Raw genomic sequence first — 24,931 nt, 5'->3', positions numbered from 1 at the left:
GTGGCTCACGGATAAAGAATATGTTTGCCAGTACAGGAGATGTGAGTTTGATCCCTGAGTTGGGAAAATCCCCTGGAGAAGGAAATAGCAATCCACTCCAGTATTCTTGCCTGGGCAATCTCATGGACAGAGGAGCCTGGCAGGCTACAGTCTATGGGGTCACAAAGGAGTTGGACACAATGTAGCTACTCAAACAAGAAATCCCCAGTATATGTATGTGTTCAGTCGCTCAGTTGTGTCTGACTCTTTGCAACCCCATGAACCACAGCACGCCAGGCCTGCATGTCCATCACCAACTCCCGGAGTCCACCCAAACTCATGTCCATTGAGTCGGTGATGCCATCCAACCATCTCATCTTTTGTCGTCCCCTTTTCCTCCTGCCTTCAATCTTTCCCAGCATCAGGGTCTTTTCCAGTAAGTCAGCTCTTCGCATCAGGTGGCAAAAGTATTGGAGTTTCAACTTCAACATCAGGCCCTTCAATGAACACCTAGGACTGATCTCCTTTAGGATGGACTGGTTGGACCTCCTTGCAGTTCAAGGGACTCTCAAGAGTCTTCTGTAACTTTCACATCCACACATGACCATGGAAAAACCACAGCCTTGACTAGACGGACCTTTGTTGGCAAAGTAATGTCTCTGCTTTTTAAAATGCTGTCTAGGTTGGTCATAACTTTCCTTCCAAGGAGCAAGTGTCTTTTAATTTCATTGCTGCAGTCACCATCCGCAGTGATTTTGGAGCCCAGAAAAATAAAGTCAGCCACTGTTTCCCCATCTATTTGCCATGAAGTGATGGGACTGGATGCCATGATCTTAGTTTTCTGAATGTTAAGCTTTAAGCCAACTTTTTCACTCTCCTCTTTCACTTTCATCAAGAGGCTTTTTAGTTCCTCTTCACTTTCTGCCATAAGGGTGGTATCATCTACATATCTGAGGTTATTGATATTTCTCCTGGCAATCTTGATTCCAGCTTGTGCTTCCTACAGCCCAGCGTTTCTCATGAGGTACTCTGCATATAAGTTAAATAAGCTGGGTGACAATATACAGCCTTGATGTACTCCTTTTCCTATTTGCAACCAGTCTGTTGTTCCATGTTCAGTTCTAACTGTTGCTTCCTGATCTGTATACAGGTTTCTCAAGAGGCAGGTCAGGTGGTCTGGTATTCCCATCTCTTTCAGAATTTTCCACAGTTTATTGTGATCCACACAGTCAAAGGCTTTGGCATAGTCAATAAAGCAGAAATAGATGTTTTTCCTGAACTCTCTTGCTTTTTCGACAATCCAGCAGATGTTGGCAATTTGATCTCTGGTTCCTCTGCCTTTTGTATGTGTTTATATTTTTATCCTTGTGACACTATTAAATAAGCTCTATAACATAAAACAAAGAAAAATGGAAAATTTTAAAGATATGATTTTAAAAGATTTTTGAAAGAAAGATTAAAAAGTTAAGATAAAAAGAAAGTTAATATAAAAACAATGGCAACATAAGAAAGATCAGCAGTTGCCAGGGGTTGAGGAGGAGGGAGGAATGAATAGGCACAGAGGAGTTTAGGTCAGTGAAACTGGTGCTCTGTTCCACCTACAGTGATGGGTAAGTGTCATTATACATTTGTCCAAACTCACAGAATGTATAACACCAAGAGTCCACATTAATGTAAGCTGTGGGTTTTGGGTGATGATGTGTCAGTATAGGTTCATTGATTATAGCGTATGTACCACTCTGGTTAAGGATGTTTTGGGTTTGTCGGGGCTGGGGTTATATGAGAAATTTCTATACTTTCCACTCACTTTTTCTGTGAACCTAAAAATGCTCTAAAAAATAAAGTTTTTCAAAAATATAAATATAATGTGAAATCTGTATATGGAAGTCTTCAGTTTTTTTTTTTTTTTTCCCCATCTTAACTCACTCTGGAGATTGAATACATCTCAGTGGATATACATGACAATGGACTCTTCCTATTTTTTTTTTCAAATAAAATAAGACATAAAATTTTTGCTCTTTGATATAGATTGGCACTGGTCATCACTTGGTCCATTTTTTAAGCCTTAATATTTCCTGTCAGTTATGTTGGGGAAAGGTGGAAGGATTTTGCAGTGCAACAGGGCTGAGAATAGTGTCCTCACTCGTGTATTTACTTTCTTTGCACTTCACCATGAACTGTTGTGTAATCTGTATGGTTAAGTAGTTTATGCACTAAATTATTTTACATAGTGTAGTCTTTACAGTAGTTTACAATGAGTTGAGAGGTAGTCTTTAAAATCTTGTATATGAAGTTTGCTAGTTTTCTTGTGACAAAGTAGTTCAAAGTCCTCTTGAACTTGAGTGAATTATGGCACTTTTCTATAAAATAAAGAGAAGAGAGCCCAATCTGTAGACCTTTTCTTTGATGGCAAGTGGCTATCAAAAACATTATATCTAGAAAAATTTTTGACGGAACTTAAGACAAAATACATTCTGTCACAACAGATTAAAAAAAAAAACTGACTGCTTTATTGAAGGAGTTTTATGTAGCATTATGAAAATAGCTGTTTGGAAGTGTTTCTAGAACTTTGGAATTTTTCTAAAAGTGATCTAAATCTGTAAAAATTCATTTATGTACAGACATAAAAAATCTGTTCAAATTTTTGTTAAAAGTATAAAATGTATTTAAATATAAAATGCAATTATGAAGATATAAAAGCAGGACATATAGTAGTGTAAAGAACAGTTGATTCAGGGAAGTTGGAAGTTTTCTAGCCAAAATTCCAATCAAAACATTATTTACTTGGTAGATAGGATTGAAGCATGCATGTCATGATTTAATAAACATAACCAGTGGTGTACTTCCGCCAGGGGCATCTTCCCTCTTTATCATGCATTGCGGGAGTAGTGAGGGTGAGGACTCTGTGTTAGACTTCCAAATTGCTATAGAGGTTTCCCCTCTATCAGAAAGCAGAGTATTCTTATAAAACCTGTCATAAGCTGAAATGGCATTAAGTGAAGGAGCAGTTATCGGAGGCCCCATCTTGCTACTGAGTCACCAAAATTAATGGAGACAAAGCACAGATGCTCACGGATACAGCACAAGGCTGTGTGGGTGAGATGCTAAGAGTAGTTCCCGGGGAAGGAGCTTAGAGGGTCACTCTTACAATTCTGGGTGAACTCTGCCTCCAAATGGGCTCCCCACAAAACAAACACCCTGCAAAACAAACACTTCATGTTTTTGCATTTTGACTGTTTTAAAGGTGAAAACAGAAATCCTCTTCAGGTTTCTTTCAGTTAGCGAAAACAGGTACTAATGCAGGTGAAGTGAAAGGGAAATGTCATAAGGCAAACTTTTGAAGACTGGGGGATAACCTGTATCGCCTAAAAGTTATACCAGATTTTTAAAGTTGTAAAGCATACCCAACCATATTTCTTGCACTAAAATCATTAGTTACAACATTTTGTTGAGCCTAAGGGGTTTCATACTGTTAAAGCCAAGTTAAGTCCCTCTCCTACTTCTCATGGCTGTTTATGTGTAGCTTCAAGTCCGCTTGTAGCTGGTTACATCTTCGTAGGAGTGTTTTCTTGTGTGTTTATTTCTTCTTTCTCAAAAATTTTGTTTCTGGCCCGTTCTACTTTCTATTCCTTATTGATTCCTTGGGATTCGTGTTGGCTGAAAACAGTCTTATCAGCTTGGATGCCTGCACATGCATGCACACACACGCACGATATTCCATGTGGTAAAGCAAGGAGGTGGAAGGCAGTCTCCTATCCTGATCAAGTCTTTCCTACACAACCTTGTACTGGAATGTCATGAAGAACCATGTATTTAGGGCCAGGGCCAGAAACCAGACGTCCAGACTAAAGAGTCTGTTTCTGGATCTTAGACTGGCTCTTGACTGGGGAACATAGTTGCTATTTGTGGACTGCTAGTAACAGACCCTTTAACCCTCATTCTCTGCTGCATCTCTACATTTGTAAAGTATTGGAATGAAAGTAAATCAACTAAATGAGCAACCTTACAGCCTAACTCTGTAATAATAAAGAAAATAATTTTCCTTTAATTCCAGGTGCCAAGGAATAAAATTTGATACTAAAAACTATGAGAATGTTATCATTATAGGACTTTCTTTCTTAGGAAGACATCTTAAATAGTAACTTTTATTGGCGCTAGTGGTTAAGAACCCACCTGCCAGTGCAGGAGACATGAGAGACAGGGGTTTGATCCCTGGGTTGGGAAGATCCCTTGGAGGAGGGCTTGGCAACCCACTCCAGTATTCTTGCCTGGAGAATCCCATGGACAGAGGAGCCTGGAGGGCTATAGTCCATGGGGTTGCAGAGTTGGACACACTGAAGCAATTTAGCACACAAGCATATGAACACACGCACAACTTTTATTTTATTTTTTTTTTTTATTTTTTTTTTCACTTTCTTTTTTTTTTATTTATTTTTATTTTTTTTAATTTTTTATTATTATTATTATAATAATAAATTATCTTTATCCAGTGGGTTTTGTCATACATTGATATGAATCAGCCATGGATTTACATGTATTCCCAATCCCGATCCCCCCTCCCACCTCCCTCTCCACCCGATTCCTCTGGGTCTTCCCAGTGCACCAGGCCGGAGCACTTGTCTCGTGCATCCCTCCTGGGCTGGTGATCTGTTTCACCATAGATAGTATACATGCTGTTCTTTTGAAATATCCCACCCTCACATTCTCCCACAAAGTTCAAAAGTCTGTTCTGTATTTCTGTGTCTCTTTTTCTGTTCTGCATATAGGGTTATCGTTATCACCTTTCTAAATTCCATATATATGTGTCAGTATGCTGTAATGTTCTTTATCTTTCTGGCTTACTTCACTCTGTATAATGGGCTCCAGCTTCATCCATCTCATTAGGACTGGTTCAAATGAATTCTTTTTAATGGCTGAGTAATATTCCATGGTGTATATGTACCACAGCTTCCTTATCCATTCATCCGCTGATGGGCATCTAGGTTGCTTCCATGTCCTGGCTATTATAAACAGTGCTGCGATGAACATTGGGGTGCACGTGTCTCTTTCAGATCTGGTTTCCTCAGTGTGTATGCCCAGAAGTGGGATTGCTGGGTCATATGGCAGTTCTATGTCCAGTTTTTTAAGAAATCTCCACACTGTTCTCCATAGCGGCTGTACTAGTTTGCATTCCCACCAACAGTGTAAGAGGGTTCCCTTTTCTCCACACCCTCTCCAGCATTTATTGCTTGTAGACTTTTGGATAGCAGCCATCCTGGCTGGCGTGTAATGGTACCTCATTGTGGTTTTGATTTGCATTTCTCTAATAATGAGTGATGTTGAGCATCTTTTCATGTGTTTGTTAGCCATCTGTATGTCTTCTTTGGAGAAGTGTCTGTTTAGTTCTTTGGCCCATTTTTTGATTGGGTCATTTATTTTTCTGGAATTGAGCTGCAGGAGTTGCTTGTATATTTTTGAGATTAATCCTTTGTCTGTTTCTTCATTTGCTATTATTTTCTCCCAATCTGAGGGCTGTCTTTTCACCTTACTTATAGTTTCCTTTGTAGTGCAAAAGCTTTTAAGTTTCATTAGGTCCCATTTGTTTAGTTTTGCTTTTATTTCCAATATTCTGGGAGGTGGGTCATAGAGGATCTTGCTTTGATTTATGTCGGAGAGTGTTTTGCCTATGTTCTCCTCTAGGAGTTTTATAGTTTCTGGTCTTACATTTAGATCTTTAATCCATTTTGAGTTTATTTTTGTCATCAAGACAGTATGGTACTGGCACAAAGACAGAAATATAGATCAATGGAACAGAATAGAAAGCCCAGAGATAAATCCACGAACCTATGGACACCTTATCTTTGACAAAGGAGGCAAGGATATACAATGGAAAAAAGACAACCTCTTTAACAAGTGGTGCTGGGAAAACTGGTCAACCACTTGTAAAAGAATGAAACTAGAACACTTTCTAACACCATACACAAAAATAAACTCAAAATGGATTATTTTATTATTTAAAAAATTTTATTGGAGTATAGTTCATTTACAATATTGTGTTAGTTTCTGCTGTGCAGCAAAGTGAATCAATTATACACATACGTATGTCCACTCTTTTGTAGATTCTTTTTCCAGATAGGGTATCACAGAGTATTGAATAGAGTTTTGTCTGCTATACAGTAGGTCCTTATCAGTTATCTATTTTATATATAGTAGTGTGTATATGTCAATCCCAATCTCCCAATTCATCCCTCTCCTTTTACCCCCTGGGTCATAGCAAACACCCTCTTCCAACAACATAAGAGAAGACTCTACACATGGACATCACCAGATGGTCAACACCAAAATCAGATTGATTATATTCTTTGCAGCCAAAGATGGAGAAACTCTATACAGTCAGCAAAAACAAAACCGGGGGCTGACTGTGGCTCAGATCATGAACTCCTTATTGTCAAATTCAGACTTAAACTGAAGAAAGTAGGGATAACCACTAGACCATTCAGGTATAACCTAAATCAAATCCCTTATGACTACACAGTGGAAGTGAGAAATAGATTTAAAGGACTAGATCTGATAGACAGAGAGCCTGATGAACTATGGACAGAGGTTCGTGACATTGTACAGGAGACAGGGATCAAGACCATTCCCATGGAAAATAAATGCAAAAAGGCAAAATGGTTGTCTGAGGAGGCCTCACAAGTACCTGTGAAAAGAAGAGAAGTGAAAAGCAAAGGAGAAAAGGAAAGATATTCCCATTTGAATGCAGAGTTCCAAAGAATAGCCAGGAGAGATAAGAAAGCCTTCCTCAGCGATCAATGCAAAGAAATAGAGGAAAACAACAGAATGGGAAAGACTAGAGATCTCTTCAAGAATATTAGAGTTACCAAGGGAACATTTCATGTAAATATGTGTTCAATAAAGGACAGAAATGGTATGGACCTAACAGAAGCAGAAGATATTAAGAAGAGGTGGCAAGAATACACAGAAGAACTGTACAAAAAAGATCTTCATGACCCAGATGATCACAATGGTGTGATCACTCACCTAGAGCCAGACATCCTGGAATGTGAAGTCAAGTGGGCCTTAGAAAGCATCACTACGAACAAAGGTAGTGGATATGATGGAATTCCTGTTGAGCTATTTCAAATCCTGAAAGATGATACTGTGAAAGTGCTGCACTCAATATGCCAGCAACTTTGGAAAAATCAGCAGTGGCCACAGGATTGGAAAAGGTCAGTTTTCATTCCAATCCCTAAGAAAGGCAATCCCAAAGAATGCTCAAACTACCGCACAATTGCACTCCTCTCACACGCTAGTAAGGTAATGCTCAAAATTCTCCAAGCCAGGCTTCAGCAATACGTGAACCAAGAACTTCCAGATGTTCAAACTGGTTTTAGAAAAGGCAGAGGAACCAGAGATCAAATATTCAATATCTGCTGGATCATCGAAAAAGCAAGAGAGTTCCAGAAAAACATCTATTTTTGCTTTATTGACTACACCAAAACCTTCAACTGTGTGGATCACAATAAACTGTGGAAAATTCTGAAAGAGATGGGAATACCAGACCACCTGACCTGCCTCTTGAGAAACCTGTATGCAGGTCAGGAAGCAACAGTTAGAACTGGACATGGAACAATAGACTGGTTCCAAATAGGAAAAGGAGTACGTCAAGGCTGTATATTGTCACCCTGCTTATTTAACTTATATGCAGAGTGCATCATGAGAAACGCTAGGCTGGAGGAAGCACAAGTTGGAATCAAGATTGCCAGGAGAAATATCAATAACCTCAGATACACAGATGACACCACCCTTATGGCAGAAAGTGAAGAGGAACTAAAAAGCCTCTTGATGAAAGTGAAAGAGGAGAGTGAAAAAGTTGGCTTAAAGCTTAACATTCAGAAAACTAAGGTCATGGCATCTGGTCCCATCACCTCATGGGGATGGGAGACAGTGGAAACAGTGTCAGACTTTATTTTTGGGGGCTCCAAAATCGCTGCAGATGGTGACTGCAGTCATGAAATTAAAAGACGCTTACTCCTTGGAAGGAAAGTTATGACCAACCTAGACAGCATTTTAAAAAGCAGAGACATTATTTTGCCTACAAAGGTCCATCTGGTCAAGGCTATGGTTTTTCCAGTGGTCATGTATGGATGTGAGAGTTGGACTGTGAAGAAAGCTGAGTGCTGAAAAATTGATGCTTTTGAACTGTGGTGTTGGAGAAGATGCTTGAGAGTCCCTTGGACTGCAAGGAGATCCAACCAGTCCATCCTGAAGGAGATCAGTCCTGGGTGTATACTGGAAGGACTGATGCTGAAGCTGAAACTCCAATACTTTGGCCACTTCATGTGAAGATTGACTGGTTGGAAAAGACCCTGATGCTGGGAGGGATTGGGGTCAGGAGGAGAAGGGGACGACAGAGGATGAGATGGCTAGATGGCATCACTGACTCGATGGGCATGAGTTTGAGTAAACTCTGGGAGTTTGTGATGAACAGGCAGGCCTGGCGTGCTGCGATTTATGAGGTCGCAAAGAGTGGGACACAACTGAGTGACTGAACTGAACTGAACTGAAACATAAATTTGTTTTCTACATCTGCAACTTTATTTCTATTTTGTAGATAAGTTATTTGTACCCTATTTTTTAGATTCCCCATATGAGCAGTATCATATGATGTTTGACTTTCTCTGTTTGACTTCACTCAGTATGAGGATTGCTAGGTCCATTTGTATTTTGGCAAATGTCATTACCTTATTCTTTTTATAAAAATTTATTTATTTTTTAATCCAAGGGTAATTACTTTACAGAATTTTGTTGTTTTCTGTCAAACCTCAACATAAATCAGCCATTGGTATTTTTCTTTAAATAGTACCTTTTACTCTCAACGAGACAGTTTGTTGTTAGGAAGTAAACATTCATTAGCCTTTAGTATTCTTTATGTTTGAAAAAAATTAATATATTCAATATGTATAGAATATCTTATATTTAAAATACTTATGCCCAATAATACCCTTCAGAAATAGAGTCTTTCTTTTGTGAATTAAAATAGTAATTTTCCTAATACCACTGTCATTATTATAGCTAACATTTACCTGAGTGTTTGTCGTGTGCCAGATACTTACTGTCTGTTCATGTATTAAATTCATTTAACTCCCCCCCCACACACACACATAATCTTTGTGAGGTAGGACTCATTTTCCCTATTTTATGGAGATATATTTTTTCAGATATTTGATTTATCTGGTGTATCTGTTTTATATGGTTTATTTACATAGTATATAGAAATGAAATATACCCATAATTGCATAATTTAAAGTAAAATGTCAGGTTCTTGCAACCCAATTACTTACTTGAAAATATAAATAGAAAATTTACCATTCTGTTGGGATCTCGGCCTTATGACATTTTTCACTAATTGTTCCTTCTAGCATCAGCTTCCTAAGACTTCCACTTTCCCCGAAGTCTGATTTTGAAGTCAGTCAAAACTATATAACATGTACATAACAAATTATATAAATAATATACTAGTACAAATGATAGTATCTCAGAATTATATTCTAAAACACTTATTCCTTAAAAGAGATGTGAAATTTTGTGTTTGTACTTTCTCATCTTGTTATGCTGATTATAAACACAATAGCTTATCTCTAAATCAAAAGCCTATTTTTGTCCAGAAACTGCTTTTTGTTCTGTTTCTCGTGTAACTAGATAAAGCCCACTGAGATTCATATCTCATGGCATGGTACAGTCAAAATCCCAAGGGCTAAAGATGACATGGAATAAATTCTCAAATGCTGGGCATGCTGTTCACAGCATCATGCTGCTCTGTCATTGTTTCCTATTGTAAAAAGGGGTGATGTTTTAATCCAGAGCGAGGAGTGCTGTGAAGGGCTAGACTTTAGGAGATTGATAGAGAGGTCATTAGATGTTCACTTCCTCCTCCTCCCACCCCCTCACTTGATTCCGACTGCCATTTCCATTTCTTCTACCAAGTTGGTACCTTTCTTTTATACTAAAAAGTTGGATTTTTTTCACCTGGCCTCCTTTATAACATAGTTTGAATCACTTTTTAATACTGGAAGTTAACGTTCTTTATTCTTCAAAAGAGCTGTGGCGTCTTTGAATAGCTCTGCCATTTCATTGATACTCCTCCCCGCCTTTCAATTCTGAAGGAGGTTTTCATTTTAGAAGCATGTAGTATATTTTACATGCACTAGTTCCATGAAACATACTTTCTATATTGATCACTGTATCTTTGCCGCTCTGAGAAAATACCCTACACAGTGTTATATGCTTTCGTCTCTCAAATGAAATACTGCTTTAATGATTTTAAATGCTAAAGATTCTAAATCTTAAGCAAAAAGTGAGATTATTATTTTATTCTTTTTAATGTTGTAAAGAGATAATATGTGGTTTCTCTTAATACTGCCCCAAATTTTAGAATTTAGTTATTAAAAGTAGATCAAGGAATGAGCCAAAATAATTATGACTTTTGTTCCATCTATCATATAATAATTCAGACATAACTTCTCAAAAAAGTATCTTATTTTTTAAAAAAAGATTTAAAGGAATGTCATTTATATTATATATTCATTTTAGAATATCATGTATATGAGAATCCATGAGATGTATTTCTCCAAATTTAAGAAATAGGATAATTTTTCAAATGTTGAACTTCTTTATCTTTAAATGTTACAGGCTGGTTCCATTATGACTTAACATTGAAATAATAATCCAGGAGCCTATTATTAATAGAATGGTACTTTCTTCTTTTTATTAAAAAGCATTTATGCAAGTTTTCATGCCTTTTCGATTCTTATATAACAAGAGCATATGTATAGGAGCCCCCTATCACAGATTGTCTCATTAAGATCTTAGTGGAGAATTTAAAATTAGAACAGTGGTAATAATACAATGAAATTCACTAATTTACTGTTTTTTAGAGGGCTTTTTTCTTTTTTTCTTTTTTTACTTGAGAGGCAATGTAATTGAAGGGTTAAGAGAATGGCTTTGTATTAGTTGAATGGTTAAGAGAATAGCTTTGTATTAGATTTTTACCGATCTAATCCTTACAACAGTTTTAGAAATAAGCAAGAAAAGGCCTCTTCTTCCCATTCTTATGGCGGGAGGAGGTGGAGACTCAGAAGATGACGTGACCCAACAAGACAAAGCTAAGTGAGAGGCAGCGTGAGGATCAGAAAAAAAAAATTAATATGACTTCTAATTCCTGGTCTTCCATCTCAATGGAGATGAATGAATTTACAAAAGTGGAGAGAGACTCAGTGTAGGAAGAAACATATGATTTTATAATTTCTGATTTTTATCTACTTTTGAAATCTAGGGAAATATTTTGTGTTAGCATTAGCCCCAATCTTACTTTGAAATGACTCAAGGTAAGGAATGTGAGATGTGAGAGGACATGTGAGATGTTCCCAGACATGAAGTTGTACCATGCTTATTTCATATTGGGCCACAGAATTCACTTTTGTGTACTCTGTCTTTTCATGCCGACAGCTATACTTTTGCTTCTTTTTCTGACTTTAAATAAAGAAGTATGGTTAGCAATTTATTAGGACACGACTAAAATGAGTTTGAGTAAACTCCCGGAGTTGGTGATGGACAGGGAGGCCTGGCGTGCTGTGATTCATGGGGTCGCAAAGAGTCGGACAAGACTGAGCGACTGAACTGAACTGAACTGAAAGCAGCTTAGCGCACACACACAGTAATTTATTTGTTAGGGTGTTAATGTTATATTTTCCCAAGGCATTTTTTTCCCCAAGCTGAACATGCCTATTCAACTTGTGGCTTTTCCCCTTATACAGACTTTTTCTTTTTTCCTTTTCTTTTCTTTCTTCCTCTCTTCCTCCTTCCTTCCAGTCAGTCATTCAGGTCATCCCTGAAGATACAAAGATAATTAGATTTGGCACACCATCTGGTCTAGGTATCTCCTTGGTGTAGTGAATATAAACATGTAAACGAATGCATTTCTGCCAAAGCAATAAAAGAAAAATTGCATGCAAGCATGAGGGACCCACAGAGAACCAGAATAGAAGTTAACACTGCCTTTGGGCTCAAAAGAGGCTTCTTTAAAGAGATGGTTTCTGAACTGGGTTTTTGAGGGCAAATAGACATTCGTTAGGCAAAAAGATATGAATTTTAACAATTATACAAGTAACACCTACTTCTGTTTCTCAGACATTGCATGTGTTGTTTCTTACTTTTGTTCACCAGATTATTTCATATGCATATACCCAAATATCTAGTTTTGTAAAGCTCTCTCAAACCACTCTTCAGATTGAATATAATTTGGAAATTCTCAGACTGTCTACTATTGTTCTAAGTTGTTGCTGTGGTTGGAACATGGTTTTCTTGTAAATAATATAACATTGTATTGGATATGTCTTTGAAATGTTTGATTTTACTTTACTGTAGTTGAAGTATTGTGAAAGACTTAAAAAAAGATATACTAGTATTCTTGGACTTAAAATTCACTATAGGTTCCTTTAGAAGCTAAAGTTTACAAAATATGATTACATTGTGAAACAGAGACCCAACAATTCCCCTAAATATTACACTAAAGAGAAAGAATTACCAGCCCTTGTTTATGTTATTTATTTTATTGTATCTAGTATAATGCAAGGACATAATTATGCTTTTCTTACAACACAGGAATTATAATATTTACTCTTATTCACAGGATTAGTTCAGCTCCTTTTGTTTCAAAGCACTTGCTTTTTAGGTGGATTGAAAATTATACTAAGCTTATTTCAAAATATCTTGCTTATATATCCATCTACTTTGTGTCTTAAGATTGAAATTTAGGTCAAATTACAACTTGAATTTAACTTTACAAAGAAAATAAGTGTGCCACCTTTAAAAACTGCATTCTAAATTTTAAGCACAATAGATCAAAGTACACCTTATTTAAATAAATACTCTGGAAAAGAAATCTCAATTATTTTCTCCCAAACTTTCTTAAAATAGTCACTGTTCTCAATATAAAATGTGAGGTTTAGCTTTCTTATTTTAAAGGAAGATGAAAAGTTGTTTATTTTAAAATTTTAATGATTTTGCTTTCAAATTATGGAAATTCTCCTTTGGGGACAGCTTTATTTGAATTGTATGTGACACTATTTTTATTTCTTAAGGCTATGATTAAAAGTTTCGTGGATGTGTACCAGCTTGCAAGCGCTAGAATTGCTACATTAGAAAAGGAAATGACATCTCATCGAAGTCACATTGCAACCTTGAAATCAGAACTTCACACAGCTTGTTTACGTGAAAATGAAAGTTTACAATCAGTAAGTCCTACACTATGTTTTTCGTCTTTGAATCTTGGGTCACGTTTACACTCATGTTTTTGTTGTTCATCAGATCACTCACCAATATATCTAGTTTAGAATAAGTGATCAGTCAAGCAGCATAAAATTACTAAGTGTGGAGAAAATTTTGAAGGTAGGAAAGCAATTAATTTTTGCATTGTATCACGTATAAAGTATGCGTATTGTTATCCATGCTAAAACACTACGTCAGGATTCCTTTGTGTTTGGTAGTGCAGCTGACAGTTGGGTTTGGCAGTATGCATAGTTAAAGCTTTCAACTGTCTGAAGATTCAGTGTGTCCCATTAAAGACAGAATATTATTAATTATGCGTATAACCAAAATGGTAATTAGAACATGTGATTATTCTCTGTAGAAAACTAGACTTATCCATAATACATGCCTAGCTAAAGATGCATGTTGTGATTCATCTATATGATTAAAATTCAGTTTCAGCAGTCATTTTATGTCTTAAAATTTTAGCCCATGATAAAATTTGGGCTCATTTAAGACCAAACACAATTTTTTTCCACTTGAAATACATGTTTGGGGAGTATAAAAAAGTGAATGTATTTCTGACATAAAGGAATGAAATACAATTTCAACTTTTTCCTCAAGAGCCAGATATGTCAACAATGGGATTCAGAGGGTTATCAATAATTGGAATGTCTTTTTTCCTTTTTTGGTTTGATTGGAATGGATCAAGGTGACTTGTAACGAAAAACAGTATCATTTTGCCATTCAGCTATTGACAAGTTTCAAATGATATATTCAACAGAAAAAGAGTTAACGTAAAGTAAATAGATGCATAGCTGTGGCTTAGTTATTCAGCTCCTTTGAGTAGTAGCTTAAGTGTCAGCATCCCAATGAAGCTTTATGACCATGGTATTTGAAACTGCAAACACTAACCCTCCCTCACCCCACAGACTCATTCTCACCTCCTCTTGCTTGTCTATCTTCTACCTTCCTTGCTTTATTTTTTTTCACTATAGCACTGAGCAACTTACACATTTTGTGTTTTATTTATTTGTTGTTGTCTATTTTGCTACTTACCCTCATAGAATATAAGTTCATAATGTCAAGCAATTTGGGGTATTTTCTTCACAGCTGTAAAGGCACTCTAGTGCCAAGAACAGTCTGGCCCATAGTAGGTGCTCAGCAATTGATTATTGAATGAAGAGTTTCTAATACTTAATCCAGTAAATGAGCAGACTAGTTATTTGAGATCTGAGATGTGAATTCAGTTGAGTTCAATTTTTAAAATTACTTTGTTAATTTCTTAATGACTGAGTAGTAAATTAAACCTCAAATAAGAGAAGTTAAAATGAAGAGGAAACCTTCATAAAGATTTGTATAAGTATTTGGAATTCATTCTAGTATTTCTTTAAAACATATTTAGATTTCTTCCTGCTAGTTCTCTGATCCCATTGGTTAATATTATATTATACTCTGTCAGCTTTGTTGGGTAATACTGTTATTGATTGCTCATTCTGTTATTCATATGAAAATAATAATTACTTATGTTTTGAGAAAGTTTGGTAAGGTGGGATTATTTCCCAATGGACTCAAAACATTTTCTTTCTTTTTTTTTTTTTTTTTTTTAACCAATTATTAAGCTATTGATATCTTAATGAAGGTCTGATTAATATACTCATGATCATAATAAAGCTTCCCTTCTCAACTTTCTGAGAAGATTTACAGGGTATGCTCATCATCTTGCTTATAAGAAGAGGTTCACTTAGGCAGTAATTCTCAAAATGGAATGTGTGTAGTGTGAACACTCCCCACAAGGTTCTGTTGTGTCCTAGGACACTGCTGCCTAATCCCTTGCTTCAGTGGGATATATGCTATCCAGTGTGTTCCCTGGATAGTTGAGGATCACTGTTTTAAGAATAATAATAAATAAATAATAAACTATTCCCTGGATAGTTGAGGATCACTGTTTTGAAAAGAATAATAAATTTGTAATAATAAAAGAATAATAAATTAATAATAAATTATTAAATTTGTAAATAATAAATTAATAATAATAAACTTGTAACTTCTATTTTTCAAGACAGTTTTATATGCATTTTCTGACTTCTTAAGAACTCTCTGAGGGAGGTTAATCTTTTAATTTCATAGATGAGAGGTGATCTAGTTTGGTAGATAAGAGCTTGGGCTTTGGAATTACATCCCTTAGAAGTAGAGTCAAGTGTAAATAAGAGAAAACTTGAGTAACATGTTTAAGACAATTTTTTTTTTCTCATACAGAGAGAAGTCTAGAAGTAGGTGGCTACTGTCATTAGGTTAGTGGTTCAACTTCTCTGTAATTTCTCTACCACTGCCTGATAAGATGACAGCTAGATCTAGGATTTGGAATCACATTTAGAGAATAGGATGGCCCAGCAGTATCTGTTTTATGTATATAATAAATCATTGAAAGGCTCGCCATTAAAATAATTAAATATTTCTATCATATATTTATTAACTATTAATATTTTAAAACTTTAATAGATTATAGATATTAAATATATATTTAAATGTTTATATATTTAAAAAGGAAAAACCTTCCAAGGAAATTCCAAATGTATTTTCACTTATAGTCCATCAGCTGGAAATGGGTTGTGTGACCACCCTAAGCTCTAATGAGTCAAGGGACAAGGGAATAAGGAATGAATAGATATTGGGTTATCCAATTGATCATATATCTGATTTGCCATACAAATCAGATACATCTAGATTCCAGTTCAACCTCTGTTAGTTGCTAATTTGGGGGCTTGGGTCTCAGGTCTCATCTGTACAATGAGGATAATGATACTATTCCCTACTAGAGATGTTGGGAGGTCTAGAGAAAAGTGTTCAAGTACTTCGTACTTTCCCTTGAACTTAGTAATCCAAAAAAAGTTATCTATTAACTTATTACCATTATCTTCATAGAAGGTAATTGAGATTGCACCACAGGAAAAGATTGTTTACTAATATAATGTCTTCAGCTTCAAACCATGTCATTTTGTTCTGCTTCCTACTGTAACCTTGAAGCTGTAACTCCTGCTCTGTGATCACCATCAGTATTTCCCTGTAGTTGAGCTCTCTGCCCTTTCTGCAGCCTTGTCTTCCCTTCTTTTCACTGACACATTCTTGAAAACCAGTCTATACTTTCTTTGTCTATGTACTCATTCTACTGATACTGTTTTCTTATAGGGCACCAAAATTTTGTGCTTGCTCTGCTTATCCACTTGTTCCTTATCTCCTTTCATCTTTCTTGGACATATGAAGCTTCAACTACTTTCTTCTTTAAATACGCACCTCCTTTGTTTCCCTTGTTATCATTTTTTCTTCATTGGCTCTCTGGCCTCTACTTGAGCTCTGCCTTCTTTGTATTATTGTTGTTAATTCTTTTCCACCCATTAGTTTAATATTTATTCAGCATCTGTTCTGTGTCAAGCTTGATTTTGGTCCTGGGGGTGCCATGTTAACTGAAAGAAACAATCTTTGCTCTCACGAACTTAAAATCTTAACAGTGAAGGTAAATATTTTTCATGTAATCACACTCATCAATATGTGATTACTAACCAAGATAAGTTCATTGAAAGAAAAGAACTTAACTGTATAAGAGTTTCTTTAAACAAATGAGCCTACCCTAGACTAAGGTATCAGTTAAGCGTTTTCTGGGTCAGTGATGCTTAAGCTAACATCAGAAGACTGTGTATGAGGTATCCAGGAATGGTGGAGTGTTGTGTTCCATATCAGGAAGAGAGGAGAACAGACATCTATAAAGACTCTATGGTGTGAGGAAGAAATTGTAAATCAACTGGAATAAAGATGGCAAAGGCAAGAGTAGTCTGAGGTAAGAATGGTCTGGAGGAAAGGGCAGAGGTCAGACTCTGTTATCTTTAAGAGCAAAGTAAGAGTCATTAAAAAAAACTTTATAGACAGACCGACATGTTCAGGTTTGCATTTTTTAAAAAGATCACTTTGGCTGTAGTATGAAGAAACAATTGAATGTGAAAAACAAGAGATGAGGATGTGTCAAACAATTCCTAGTGTTTTGTTTTGTTTTGTTTTTTGCTTTTGAAGTGGATCAATGATTTCATTTACTGAAAGAAACAGTGGAATGGGGTGACGGTGGACATTGTGAGTTTAATTTTGAATATGTTAAGTTTGAGATGCCATTGAGACAGCCAGCTAAAAATGTCAAAAAGGCTACTTGATATGGAATTCAAGCAACGTGCCAAGCTGTAGATAAAAAATTCAAGTCACTGTTATATAGCTAGGACTTGAAGCTCTTAGCAAGACTGAGACTACATAAGAATGGTTTATAGAGTAAGAAGAGAAAAGGCCAAAGAATGAAGCTTGAAAAACTCCAACACATAATGCCTGAGTAGAAGAGGATAAAGATGCAAAGGAAGTTGTGAAGGAACAGGCAAAGAGGGAAGAGGAAAACCAAGAAAGTATGATGCCATGAGAAGAGAGAATTTCAAGAAGGGTGATGTTCACTAGAGTCACATGCTGTTGAAAATCAAGTAAAATGAAGGCTGAAAATGACCTTTGGTGTTAATGTATGCATGGGCCTTGGTAACCTTAACAGAGGCTCTTTTAGCAAGAGATGGAGAAATTAGTGAAAGTTGACCAAAGGAAAGTGAATTTAGACATCTACTGCAGAGATTTAGCAGTTAAGCATGAAAAATAGGAGTGCAGTGTTCTCAGGATTTAGGAAGTTCTGTTGTAAGATGAGAGTGAACTAAATATATCTCAACATCTTCTTAAAATAGGCCTCCAACAGTCTGGTTTTGACTCTGTTCACTATACTGTCCATCTTTATAATTTCAGTTATCACCTTTTCCAGCTCTAGCTTTTTTTTTGACTGATGTTTGCGTGATATATCTTTTTCCATTCTTTTAACCTATATTTTATATTTAGAGTGAGTCTCTTATAGAAAAATATTGTTGGTTTTGTTGTATTTATCCATTTGATAATTTCTGGCTTTTAGTTGAGTGACTGGACCATTTACATTTAATATAATTATTGATGTTTCTGGATTTTTATCTACCATTTTTGTTGTCTTATGGGGATGAAGGTGAAAGCATGATTTCTGCCTTTGTGGATATCTCTTCTAGCAGGGGAAATGGTCACATAAGCAAATACTAACAATAGGCATCTATAAAGTCTGTGGGAACATAGATGAGGAAGGAGTTCATTCTGCCTAACATTGTTAGAAGGTTCTGAGAAGATGAAATGTTTGCAGGAGTCTTTGAAGAATGCTAGGATTTGACACCTTGTTAAGGGGGAAGAGCCATCGAAAATCTCTGCTTTATTTTGTTTTGAAGAATAGGCCTAATGGATATTAGATATATTTAATGAATTACATTACATTATGAGTTTTGTATGTTAGTAGAAAATGTATTGTTCCTTTAGTTCCATTCCTTCTGTCAATTAAAGTTATCCAACTCACTCCAAATGCTATGACAAACCTAGATAGCATATTAAAAAGCAGAGATATCACTTTGCCGACAAAGGTCCATCTAGTCAAAACTGTGGTTTTTCCAGTAGTCATGTACAGATGTGAGAGTTGGACCATAAAGAAGGCTGAGCACAGAAGAATTGATGCTTTTGAATTGTGGTGTTGAAGAAAACTCTTGAGAGTCCCTTGGACTACAAGGAGATCAAACCAATCAATCCTAAAGAAATCAACACTGAATATTGATTGGAAGGACTGATGCTGAAGCTCCAATACATTGGCCACCTGATGTGAAGAACCAACGCATTGGAAAAGATGCTGATGCTGAGAAAGATTGAGGGCAGAAGGAGAAGGGGGTGACAGAGGATGAGATGGTTGGATGGCATCATCAACTCAACGGACTTGAGTTTGAGCAAACTCCAGGAGAGAGTGAAGGACAGGGAAGCCTGGTGTGCTGCGGTTCATGGAGTCACAAAGAGTCAGACATGACTTAGCAACTGAACAATAATAACTCACCCAGTCTATACCCACTGGAGCCCAAGACTGCCTGCAGAGGTCGCTTTAGATCCTACCCTCACGTGTTTTCAGTCCATTCTTGTACCATCCAGTCCCTGCTTCTTACTTTATGACCTAAGTTGATTCTGCCTTTGACTGTTCTGTTCTTGATGTTCTTATTTGGTCTCTGTATTTGTTACTTTGAGCCATTCTCAGAACTCCATGGATCCTCAGATGAACTAGCTCTCTGCTCTACTACTGGCTCCATTTACCATCACCTCCTTCCCATCATATATGGCATTAGAGTCAGGCAGACCTGGAGGGTCCTTTCTGGCACCATTATTTATTACCCACACAACACTTTAAGCATCAGTTTCAGTATTTGTAGCATGTAGGTGAAATTGCCTGCATTGTAGAATTGTCATGAGGATTAAACGAAGACACAGCGTCTGGCATATTGGTAGATGCTCAGTAAATATTGGCCGGCTTCCCTGTATGTACAAATTTTTCTGATAATTACATATATTTATGCAGCTAAGCTATATTTGTAGCTTTAAGAAACATATGTAAGCAAAAGGAAATCTCTCTATGAGTAAGCAAAAGAACTAAAACAACACTTAGTGCTTTTCGCACATACTAAATACAGTATTGATGTTAGGTGGTGGTGTTATCACTTAATGAACCAAGGACAGTCACTATATGCTCCTTCCTAAATTTTCCACCATTTCAGTAGATAAGAATAAAAAGTAAATATTCATCATTACTTAAGAAAAAGCTTAATATATCATGGTAGAATGTATACGTAGAAAGGGATGGATGGTATTGCAGATATGAATAGTTTAAAAGCTTTATCCTTCTTTAGGTGACATTTTCCTTTTTGTTCAGCAGCATGTATGTGATGCTGGAGTTCATCTAAGTGGTCTCATCAATTGTACACTTGCCAGAACTTTAACATTTTCAGCATGTTGGTCTTTGACCCATTAACTTAGGGTTGTTCTAGAGCTTTTATCTTGACTAATAGTAACCAGAAAGCTCTTTGAGTAAAGAGCTTTTGAATGCCATACCACCCAGTAGAGAAGAGTACAGCAGTCAGAACCAATTACTTGTGGGTGTTTGGAGACTGGCACACCCACAAGTGTGCAGAAACACATGATATTTCAATCTGTGAAACACAAGACGCCAAACCCAAATACTTTACTGTGAGTTATGATGCTTCAAGCTACAATATTGATTTGCCTCATTTCCCTTGTATGCTTAAGCAGTATGTTTTTAATTCTGCAGTACTTTATTTGTGAGAAAATAATAAGTTACAAATCAGAGGAGCATTCCATTTAATATATTACAGGGGAGAGATCATCGCATCATTTCTCAGATCATGTCAGATTTGATAGTTGTCAAGTGGTGTTATGTTGTTAGTAAAGCAGAAAGGCTCAGATGTTTTGGTTAAGATTTAAAAAGATCTTTATCTTCTTGAATAAAATTTTGTCACATTTATTCTTACTACATTTTCTTGAGAGAGGAAGTATTGTTTGTTAGTTTTGTATAGATGAAGAAGTTGACAGAGTTTAAGTAACTTACTCTAGGTAAGTTGTTTTCATCAACTTTCAGATACTTTCAGTTAATTCCTGATGTTTATCATTGAGGTTTTAAATCCTTCAAGAAAACTAACTTTAAAAAATGAGCCATAAACCAAGTCTTAATTTGTTGAGACAGGCTGTACAGTGCAGTTCAGTGGTATAAAGTACAGACTCTTGAGTTTTACCCCCAGGTTTTTATTTAGGGCCCAATCGGGTTAGAGCAAGGCCTCTGATTTCTTGTCTGTTGCTTTCCAGTGAGATTGCAATGTGGATTAAAACAAATCTTTGCTCTGAAGGCCTTCCAAGTGTAGTAAAGACTAGAAGTACTGTACAGCTATTATATAGATTGCAGTGCGGGAGACCTGGGTTTGATCCATGAGTTAGGAAGATCCCCTGGAGAAGGGAAAGGCTACCCACTCCAGTATTCTGGCCTGGAGAATTCCATGAACTGTATAGACCATGGGGTCGCAAAGAGTTGGACACAACTGAGTGACTTTCACTTTCATATAGATAATTAACTTAGTTGAGATAAGGAAGGCTAAGAGGCTGTGGATCCAACCAGTCCATCCTAAAGGAAATCAATCCTGCATATTCATTGGAAGGACTGATGCTGAAACTGAAACTCCAGTTCTTTGGCCACCTGATGCGAAGAACTGATTCATTTGAGAAGACCCTGATGCTGCAGGAGGGAGGAGAAGGGAATGACAGAGGATGAGATGGTTGGATGGCGTCACCGACTCAATGGACATGAGTTTGAGTAAACTCTGGGAGTTGGTGATGGACAGGGAGGCCTGGTGTACTGCAGTCCAAGGGGTCGCAAAAAGTTGGACACGACTGAGCGACTGAACTGACTGACTGACTGACTGAAGGAGAAATTGACAAGGGAAAGCACAGAATGCTGAAGGGCTGGAAAGATGTCTGTCTGACTAGAGCAGGATGAATTAGGTGGAGAATGGGAGAGAGGGTGGAGACTTGCAGAGGAGCGCTGTGGTGCTCTCAGCTTTCTGAGAAGTCCCCTGAATCATGTCTCCATTAACTGCACCGGAGACATCTACCCCCTTTGATTTATGTCTTTTCTCTTCCAAACTGCAAATTTAATTTTTTTCTGCTCTCAAAATTCACTGCAATTTTATGTCATAACAGCACTTGTTTTACCCTTTTGCTAAATATTGCTTACTTAGATGCTCATTAAATTCATCCACATTTTTATCATGAACTCCAGCTTTGGCCTTCACATACTAACAGAGTTTAAAAAAGTAAATAAAAACATCCAAAGATGGGACAGCCCAATCAACCTGGAGACGTTTTCCTTCATCCTTGACATAAATTTCCAAACTTCTAAAGTTTTTCATAGCCGAGAAACTCAAAGTTTTTTGGTATACGAAACAGCAGCCTAGTAGTAATAAAAATCTATATTCCACTGGCCTCGCACTTCTTCTTTAGCCTTTTAGTTTTTGTATGATGTAGTTCAAGTTTCGTATGATTTACTTTAAGAGGAGCTACTTTTATGATGAATAATATTTGTGTAGTGACCATAGGGGCAAGATAATATAAATTTTATATTTTTATATATAATTTATTTAAGTATATGCATATATAATTTATGTAATATATATACATGTACAGTATTTTATTATAAATATTTACTGTTAGATATATGTAAGTATAAATATAAAATATGTTTAGATGTAATAAATATATAATTCCATTCTTCAGGAATGAAATATGAGGGTGGAGCAAGGAGTAGCAAGATTGAGACTTTCCAACTCTGATCGTTGTAGTCAATTAGTAATGAGGTTGTAGAGAACAGAGATGACAGTTTGGCAATCGAATGCTCTAAATATTCCTATTAGTTGTACAGAGTGGTAGCAACTAAATACGCTCTGAGTGTTTCTTGTACCATTTTATCTTTCTTACTACATTGAATTCTTTGAGGGCTTCAGTTACCTGCTAGATTTTCAGAAATCTGCACTCTGATTTTCTGCAAAAACCTCAAACTCACTGAGTTCTCAAACTGAACATGCTGTCTAACTCTACCACTCCCATTTTCTCAAACTCTTCTTTCCTTAAGTTCCTTGTGTCTGACTTAGCTGTTCACCTCGCAGCCCAGGGTAACACCCTGATCATTTTTTCTACTTTCCCGTCTCCACCAGTATTTAATTAGTTGCTGAGTCTTATTATTTCTACCCCCACAGACCTCTTAGATCCAGTTTTTCCTTTCTACCCTTGTATTCACATTGTTTTCCCTGGGTTATTGCGGTTGTCGTCCAATGCATTTCCCCGTATGTAGATTTTCCCCTTCCATCTTGTCTGCCACATCAATGCCAGTTATCTTTCCAACATGCAGATAAGGTCAAACCACAGCTTGACCCAAAACGTATTTTGGCTCTATACTTTCTTCTTGAAAGCAAAAATTCTTGATCACTGGCATTCAGGCATATCCCGACTCCCATCTGGTTTTTTAGTTTACCTCAGTTGGCAGAAGTGAGCATTCCTTTTGTTATGCTCATTCATCACTGAATTTACCTGTCTGAGAACTATATAGTAATCTAAATTATATGATCAGTTAGTTGTTTCTGGATTACCATATCGTGAGTCTACCAGGTGATATTTTTTATAATTCATTATAATGGCCTCACCTCAATAAATGCTGCTTTATTAGAATTGAAATTAACTGGAAGAATACTCCATCGATGCTGCTTTTCAGTACACACTTTTTATGGCATTTGTATTTTGCACAAACCATAGTTCCATCTCAGATTTTTTCCCAGAACATTTTTTCTTAATTCCCATCAAACTATATTTCATGTGTTTCTCAAGCAAACACTTAATGAAAATGAATAAAATCATTTATAGATTATTATACCAACATAAAATTTAAAGTAAATACTTTCAGGTAATACAAATTGAATATTTCTTCTCCTCTTTATTACTATTCCTAAAAACCCAAAAAACCCAAAGGGAAATGATTTCTGACAAAGAAAAACGTTCTTTTTCAGCATACCACTTAAATAATTTTAAACTTTGTCAGATTTTGGGGGCCCCTAACTGTTTATCTTTACTCACCTAGACATAAAATGACCAGTGTAATGCCTTTTACTTGCTCAGTGGGGACTCAGTAAATGTTTGATAATAACAGTGATATACCAAATTAAAACTAACTGTTCCTGTGCCTAGCAAAAAGTAAGAGTGTGTATAATTTATTTCAGAAATAGAAATCTAATTTACATAAATCATTAAAAAGCGTATTTTCAGAAATGTATTTCCTTGAAATCTTACTTCACACCATATATAAAAATTAACTCAAAATGGATCAAAGATCTAAATATAAGAGCTAAAATTCAGTAAAAACTTAGTTGTAAATCTTCATGGATTTATAAATCTTCTTGGATTTGATGATGGAGTCTTAGATTTGACACTAAAAGCATAAATAACAAAATAAAAAATAGAGCTCATCAAAATGAAAACTTTTGTGCATTAAAAACACCCCCCAGAATGGGAGAAAATATATATAATTTGTATATCTGATTAGAGTCTAATATGTAAAGAACTCATAAAATTCAATAACAATAAGAGAAATACCTAATTTTTAAAATGGGCAAAGGACTTGAATAGATGCTTCTCCAAAGAAGATGTGCAGATGACTAACAAACACCTGTAAAGAGGCTCAACATCAGTCAGTGCATGCATGCATGCTAAGTGATTTCAGTCATGTCTGACTCTGTGACTCTATGGACTGTAGCCTGCCAGGCTTCTCTGTCCGTGGGATTCCCCAGGCAAGAATACTGGAGTGTGTTGCTGTGCCCTCCTCCGGGGGATCTTCCCAACTCAAGGCTCGTACCCTCATCTCTCACGTCTAACCTGCATTGGCAGGTGGGTTACTTGCCACTAGTGCCACCTGGGAAGCCCCTGTTGGTCAATAGGAAAATGCGAATCAAAACCGCATTGAAATACCACTTTACACTTACTAGGAATGCGATGAGAAAAAAAAGCAAAATAGCAAATGCTCATAGCTGCACTATACAGAATAGCCAAGAGATGGAAAGAGTCCAAATGTCCATAAATTGATGATAAACAAATGTGTTATATCCAGACAATAGAATATTATTCAACCATAAAAAGAAAAGTACTGCTACATGTTACAACA

General features: G+C 36.4%; 1 protein-coding gene across 7 annotated transcripts in view; it reads left to right on the top strand.

Moving 5' to 3' along the window:
* Nucleotides 1–24,931, top strand: part of CCDC171 (coiled-coil domain containing 171) — a 317,640-nt gene that overhangs the window by 253,681 nt on the left and 39,028 nt on the right. For all 7 annotated transcript variants that reach the window (XM_061132151.1, XM_061132152.1, XM_061132154.1 and 4 more), the window contains one exon: nucleotides 13,101–13,253. In XM_061132151.1, the coding sequence (XP_060988134.1) occupies nucleotides 13,101–13,253 (153 nt within the window). The remainder of the gene's footprint in view (nucleotides 1–13,100; nucleotides 13,254–24,931) is intronic.

This window comes from Dama dama, chromosome 29 (genome assembly GCF_033118175.1).
Source record: "Dama dama isolate Ldn47 chromosome 29, ASM3311817v1, whole genome shotgun sequence".
Lineage (NCBI taxonomy): Eukaryota > Metazoa > Chordata > Mammalia > Artiodactyla > Cervidae > Dama > Dama dama.
Note: the sequence above shows the minus strand (reverse complement) of the source record. Positions and strands in the feature narration are given on the sequence as shown.